Source organism: Salmo trutta, chromosome 3, assembly GCF_901001165.1.
Source record: "Salmo trutta chromosome 3, fSalTru1.1, whole genome shotgun sequence".
NCBI classification, from domain to species: Eukaryota; Metazoa; Chordata; class Actinopteri; order Salmoniformes; family Salmonidae; genus Salmo; species Salmo trutta.
The window spans coordinates 59,089,973-59,097,151 of NC_042959.1; the positions used below are offsets into that span (position 1 = coordinate 59,089,973).

General features: G+C 43.3%; 1 protein-coding gene across 3 annotated transcripts; it reads right to left on the minus strand.

Annotated features, from left to right (window-relative positions):
• Nucleotides 1-1,235: 1,235 nt before the first annotated feature.
• LOC115181489 (E3 ubiquitin-protein ligase rnf146-like) lies at nt 1,236-7,051 on the minus strand. Of its 3 annotated transcripts, none has more exons than XM_029743394.1 (3): nt 6,960-7,051; nt 3,433-3,495; nt 1,236-3,266 (listed from the first exon to the last, which is right to left on the minus strand). In XM_029743394.1, exon 3 carries the CDS (start codon nt 3,252-3,254, stop codon nt 2,193-2,195), a length of 1,062 nt encoding a protein of 353 aa, XP_029599254.1. In that variant the 5' UTR covers nt 3,255-3,266; nt 3,433-3,495; nt 6,960-7,051; the 3' UTR covers nt 1,236-2,192. The 3 variants fall into 3 exon arrangements, with proteins under 3 accessions (XP_029599254.1, XP_029599243.1, XP_029599264.1); XM_029743383.1 differs by lacking the exon at nt 6,960-7,051 and adding an exon at nt 4,697-4,768; XM_029743404.1 differs by lacking the exon at nt 6,960-7,051 and adding an exon at nt 4,438-4,640.
• Nucleotides 7,052-7,179: the final 128 nt, after the last annotated feature.

Here is a 7,179-nt window from a genome sequence, read left to right on the forward strand (position 1 = left end):
GTCTCCTCTCCCGTCGCTTTACAAAGGTCATGTGTTTCCTGGCCAAACACCAGGCTTTGGTGTTGCTTACAGATACACTGTGATCAGAATATCAAACCAGGGTGTGAGATGAATTCAGAGGGTTGGAACCTGTCCGTTGAAGTAGGTACACTACACTGCACCAAGTGGAACTGTGCAGGGCAGGAACAGCGGGTGCATGGTATTAGCAAGTGGTGAGGTACACTACATGACCAAAAGTATGTGGACACCTGCTCGTCAAACATCTCAATCAAAAATCATGGACATTAATATGGAGTTGGTCCCCCCTTTGCTGCTATAACAGCCTCCACTCTTCCGGGAAGGGTTTCACTAGATGTTGGAACATTGCTGCGGGACTTGCTTCCATTCAGCCACAAGAGCATTAGTGAGGTTGGGCGAATAGCCCTGGATCGCAGTCAGCGTTCCAATTCCTCCCAAAGGTGTTTGATGGAGTTGAGGTCAGGGCTCTGTGCAGGCGGGTCAAGTTCTTCCACACTGATCTCGATAAACCATTTCTGTATGGACTTGTGCACGGGGGGCATTGTCATGCTGAAACAGGAAATGGTCTTCCCCAAACTGATCGAAGGCTTGTGTGCCGCTGCTCAGCCATGGAAACCCATTTAATGAAGCTCCCAACTAACAATTATTGTGCTGACATTGCTTCCAGAGGCAGTTTCGAACTCGGTAGTGAGTGTTGCAACCTAGGACAGAGGATTTTTAAACACTTCAGTGGTCCCGTTCCGTGAGCTCGTGTGGCCAATCCCTTTGCGGCTGAGCCGTTGTTGCTCCTATACGTTTCCACTTCACAATAACAGCACTTACAGTTGACCTGGGCAGCTCTAGCAGGGTAGACATTTGACTTGTTGGAAAGGTGGCATCCTATGACGGTGGCATGTTAAGTCACTGATCTGTTCAGTAAGGTGATTCTACTGACAATGTTTGTCTAAGGAGAACGCATGGCTGTGTGCCCAATTTTATACACCCGTCAGCAACGGTTGTGGCCGAAATCCACACATTTTAAGGGGTGTCCACATAGTTGTTTATATAATGTAGAGTTGTCACATGAGAAATATCAGGGGGAAAAAATACATTATGACCAGATCTGATACAAGACAGATTATTTCTTGCAGTATCTTGCATGACGTCGCTAGTTGTGTTGGCATGTGATCAGCTCACCTTTTGCCTTCATCCAACAAAAACAATACTTCCAATCAACGTTTTGGGTTGATGAACACACACATTTTATTTAAAATGACATACCATGTAAAAGATTACAAACCAAAAATCATTACAGAAAGTAAAGGTTATTATAATGATAGTAAAATTGAGCTGAACAGATGACAATGACATTCAGCTGGTAAGAAATATAAAAACAATAACATTTAAAACTTCAAATGTTTTGCAGGAGACAGCCAGCAAGCCACCTAGCAACCGTTGCTCTTCTCGTCTTAGTAATCACACAATAGAATTTACAACCATAGGAAAACAAAGTAAAAACAAACTGTTAAACTAAAGTCAAAAACACCAGTCCTCTTCTTCACCAGTAGTGTTTAAGAATCCAACCCCTCTCTTAGAACACATGCACACGTTATGAAACAGACTAGCATTTCAGATGAATAAATCGGCAACTGAACACTATGAACATGCTTCACTTTTGAAACACAAATGAAAATGTTGTCTACTGACCTTTTTGATCAGAGGTCATGGAGCATGGTGTTAATCACTTTGGAGCAGCCTAGAACTCAACACACCAAGCTGCTGCAGAGACAGGAAAACACTGAACCACTGATCTGATCAAAACAACTGTTGATTAGCTGATAAGAGGCCGCTACCTGATTCAGTTAAATGCATGTCTTTGAAAATAATAAGTCTCCATCTTTCAACACGGCTGCATCACACACTGTCTGGAGGCATGGGGACATTCAAACATCCCAACAACTTACACGAAACAACAATTCAACGCTCAATTAACAAGTTGTATGGGTAAAGACTGTTACTAATGCCCACCAGTAAATTTAGACTATAACAAATGTTCATCTTTAAAGTCTAATATAATGGGAGTGTCTCCTTGCCTTGAGATAGTTGTATGCGGGGGTTGGTTTGAATCTGTTTCAGAGTCCTATGTTAGCTGAGAATGTTAGCTACAGTGCAGAGAGGTTCATGATGAGTTGAGCTCACACTTCAGTACACTGGCCGTCAGGCCTTCGCGACCTCACACTGCTGCTGTTGCTGGAGGCCTCAGCCCCGGGGGGGGACCGGTCCTCCGGGCTCTCCCCCAAACGCAGTCTCTGCTCCCGGGGCTCCACTGCCTCCCCATCCCCCTCCTCCTCCTCATCATCGCTCCAGTCCCCAGACCCATCCATAGAGGTGTTAGGACCAGATGACATGGAGGGTGTGGCGGTGGCCTCCTCTCCCCCCTCCTCTCCCTCCCCGACCTCAGCCCTCTCTGGCGCATCTGTGGGGCTGATGTGGAGCAGGGCCAGGGTGTCCTCCAGGGAGGGGCTGCCAGGTTGGCCCCCCAGAGAGGTGGGAGGCCTGGCAGGAGCAGACAGGACTGTGGAAGCAGCTGGAGCTGCTGCAACCTGCTGCACTGAGGCTGCTGAAGTATCAGCCCCGTCTGCAGAGTTCCCTCTCCCGGCCGCAGCGGACCCCTGCGTGCCGCCCTCGGTGTCCAGACGGAGGCCCGCCACCCCTTTCTTGGGTATGTCCACAACGTCCCGTTTTATCTTGCGGCGGCGGCCGTGCTCATTGCGCCGGTACTGCACCATGTTCTCCAGGTCGGCCACGTACAGGAACCCGGCTATCAGCATCTCGGCTGTCTTCTTGCCCTTGGAGAAAGCGTCCTCCAGCTCACGGCTGGTCCTCTCGTCATACTGCCACCAGCCGTTTCTCCCCTCATAGTACCAGGCGTTGTCCCCTGTGGCACCCCGCCCTCCGGTCTTAAGCTCTTCGGGGGACAGCAGAGTGGGGTGCTCCAGGAAGTCCTCGGGAACCTCCTGTCTACAGAGAGCACAGCGCTTGCTCTGCCAGGACGCCCCTTTCACACACAGGAAGCAGAAGACGTGGCGGCAGGGTAGCTGGACAGGGTGGACACAGCTCTGCAGGCAGATGGCACACTCTGGGACAGGCAGGGCAGGTGATGAGCCACTGGAACCTGAGCAGGCAGAGTCACCACTCCCCTTCTTACTGGATGGGAGCGAGCTCACAGAGTGGTCAACCTCACCGCAGCTAGCCATCCTTAGGAAGTACTTTGGGTGGGGGGGAAGAAAAGAGACCATTATGGACACAAAAGGATGTTAATGCGAACTACTAGCATCATAGTTGTCAAATTAAATCAACCAATACACCGAACAAGTTAAAGCAGTTTATTTAGCTACACACAGGACAGGCAGAGATTCTGTTGTAGCTACTTACTGTAATATCTGCTAATGTTGCCGCTGTAGCATTAGGCTTATTGGTGGTTGTTCAAATGTCTCACTGCCAAAAGGAAACAAAGGTTAAAGCACAGATTTTTTTTTTTCCATTGATATATGAACTTCCGATTCCGGGAAACACAGTAAACAGTACGGGAATGATGATATCAATAGTCGATTGTTTTTGGATAATTGAAACACTATTTTCAACTAAATCATGAAAAGACGACCAGAACAGGGTCCCGATACCCTAGCGAGTTAACAATGACATGGGGCAAGCTTAGCTAGCTAAAATGAAACATGTGGGCATATGCTCCTAAAAACCAATGAGGAGATGGGAGAGGCTGGACTTTAGCATCATAAATAGAACCAATTATTATATTTTAGCATCTGGCCACGCAGACCTGCGCGAGCAGTGTGGATGCAATGATTTAATAACATGCATGTCTACATTTATTTTGCAACGCGTGCAGTGTGGTCAGTATGTGAGCTAGCTAACTGACAATACCTGTATCGCGATACTCGTTAGTATCGTGGCATGGAAACAAAACAAATTGCACTTATTTTGGAAAACAGCCCTAATGTTGAAAACATTGTCATCCAGTGACACATTTATTTATTATCCAGTGTAATATTTATTTTCTAAGCTATAGCTAACTATTTTACATACAGCTGGTTAGTAAAGGACCAACAAGTTGAGTCTACTTCAAGTTAATTTTTCACATAGAAAAAAATATCGTGATACAGTCCTACCAAAAACGAAGATAGCTAGCGAACAGTAGGTGTTTTGTTCTTCGAGGGTAAGCCATCGTCAGCAAGGTAGCTAGCTAACGTTGGCTAATCTCCGAGCTAGCAAACTCGACAGCATTCTCCTTTTACATAACATTAACGTAGCTAGCTACGGCCACAATATTTTTGATATATTCGGTGTTGTTATTCGCATTGAAACGGCGACAAACTGACGTTAGCTTGTCTGCTAACTTTGATTTGAACTAACGTTACCCACCCTCAGGAGGACTCAAAACAATGAGACTTGTTGTATCCAAGTTTCTAGGACTGACAACATAGCTAGCTAACGTTAGCCTGCCGTCTCAGTCGAGAAAGACAGAGCTAGTCACTTCTCTCTCTTAGCCGATACTGTCATTTCGCATGTTAGATTTATCGGTCATTGTGTGCCTCTTGTATTTTTAAATATTACACTGATTATAAATCATACACATGTATCTAAATCAGCTGCATGGCGAGAAATGTTATGTTAAACTCACCCGTCTGTTTTCCTCCTTCACAAAAAGCAACGTACTAAGTTCAGCCTGTTAACGTATGAGGACTACGTTTATTGACGTAATCACGCACAGCACACGCACATTACAATTTTCTCGACTCAGCGGAGACATTACTGCAAAATGAAGTAATTGCAGACGGCAATTCGGGGCGTTTCTTAATGTGGGCGTTCCTGGATATCAGAAAAACGCCCATTGGTGTAAACCATTGGTCAGTCCACAGATTTTTTTTAACCTTTATTTCACTATTTCACGTATTCCACATGCTGACTGGTTTTCTGATCCACTCCCCAATTTTTTTTTAAAGATTTCTGTGAACAACAGATGTAGGTCTGTATTTCCAGTCATGTGAAATTAATAGAGCCTAATTAATTTATTTCAACTGATTGATTTCCTTATATGAACTGGAAAGAATCTTTGAAATTGTTGCATTTATATTTTTGTTCAGTGTAGTAACACACACAGCACTTTTACCATACAATGTTTTCAACTTGCATATTTGATACACGTTGACGTATATGATCACACTGTGCATGTTAATTTATGTATAAATTATTATCCAACATGTCCTCACCTGGGATTTGAACTCACAACCTCTTGGTTCATAATGTTCAAATTTTCCGGCTATGCCACCATGTCTGTGTCAATCATCATCAATTAATCTGATTGATTTGATTTACTTATTTAAGCAATTTTAGATTTTTCTGTGTCTAATGTTGGTGGTGCTTACGGCTCCCGAGTGGCGCAGCAAAATAAAATAAAGAGCAACACATCACGAAGTGTTTTTAGTGGCAAGAAGCCATTGGTTCAAAGTGTCTTCTTTAGTTCCATGAATGCGAGAAGTTGAATGCTCCATATAAATTACATACAAAAAAATGTAGGATCGAGTGACGGATAGAGAGTGAGTGTGGAGGCTTCCATCGTACTGCAATCATTTTTTTTTTTGCAGGCGTTAGGCCAGCGAGAAGAATGCGCTTCTGACATAGAGATAAATGAAAAACAGATAAATCATTCAAAAGTAAAACAAAAGGAGATGCAGGAATATTCAAAGCTATTTAATCCAAGAATATAGATACCAGACGGCATTCCCAAGCCATGTGTATAAAGGCACCAGGTTCATTAAGATGGCACAATGTACAGGAAGCATCATTAAAAATGTTCATATCATACAGTTTACGAGGAGTTTGATAAATGCTGTGTACAAAATTATAATGGATCCGTTGGTGATCAGGATACCGAGACGATTGTTTAATATTAGACTACACGGGGTCCCAACTAAAACATTGATCCAAACCTGGAAGGTCTCTATTCCACTGAGTATAGAGTGAAGAGGTTTATAAGAAGTTGACAGTAAATAAATTAGACATTTTGGAAACCCTTTGTTTCGGTCTTAAATTCTAAATATTATGCATAGGATGTAGCGTCAAAGCTGACTGCCAAGGAACACCATGAGCCCTAACGGCAGACCTAAATGGTAGATAAAAGAAAAATGATGAGCCAGATAGTTTTAATCTATTTTAGGATCTTGGAATGAACAAAGGCCGTCATTCCATAAAACACAGCTGAATACGTTAAAGACAAAGACATGGTGGCGTGGCAGGAAGTTTGGAATGCTGTGAACCAAGAGGTTGTAAGTTCAAATCCCAGGTGGATACTAATTACTGTAGAAATTAACATGCATAATGCAATCATGTAAGTCAAATATGTTATTGACACAGACGTGGTGGCATAGCAGGAAGATTGGTATGCTGTGAATCAAGAGGTTGTGAGTTTGAATACCAATTACTGTTTAAATTAACATGCACAATGTAATCAGCTGTCAGATATAGAAATGAAATGCACTGTGCCTGTAGCTATTTCCACAGCCTCTTTCTGTTGGTAAAATAATACTTTTCTAGTTTACATATGAGACAAAATTGAGCAAACACATTTTAAGTTGACTGAATTTTTGCCTACGTTTTCTCATGTTGGAAAACTAAAAATTAAAAGTTGAGTAAACCAAGAAAAAAAAGGATGTGGAACCAGTTAACAATATTTAGTTACAGTGTACCCAGCCCTTGAGTTCTCAATTGAATATATGGACAACAGCTGGATCAATGACTACAATCCCAACACTCTGTTTTAATGTTTAGAAACGTTATTAATCCTTCTAGCAATACGGTTTTATAAACCGTTGGAACTTAATTTTCATGTAAGCGAGAAAGATTCTTTCAATTGTATTATTATTAAATACAAAAGATACACTTACTGTGAGCAGTTTGCAAAGTTGCACCTGGCTGTTTTCACACCACCTCCGCTACCACACGTCCTCTCACCTTGCGCTCTCATTTCCATTGGTCCATTCCATTCCACATTTCCGATCGCGTTCAGACAGAGCATTTGGCCAGGGTCGGAGCGTCGGGAGCATTCCCCACACAAGGCTAAACCGGACGTACTGATGGCTCAGTGTAATGGAATGGATTTGGAGT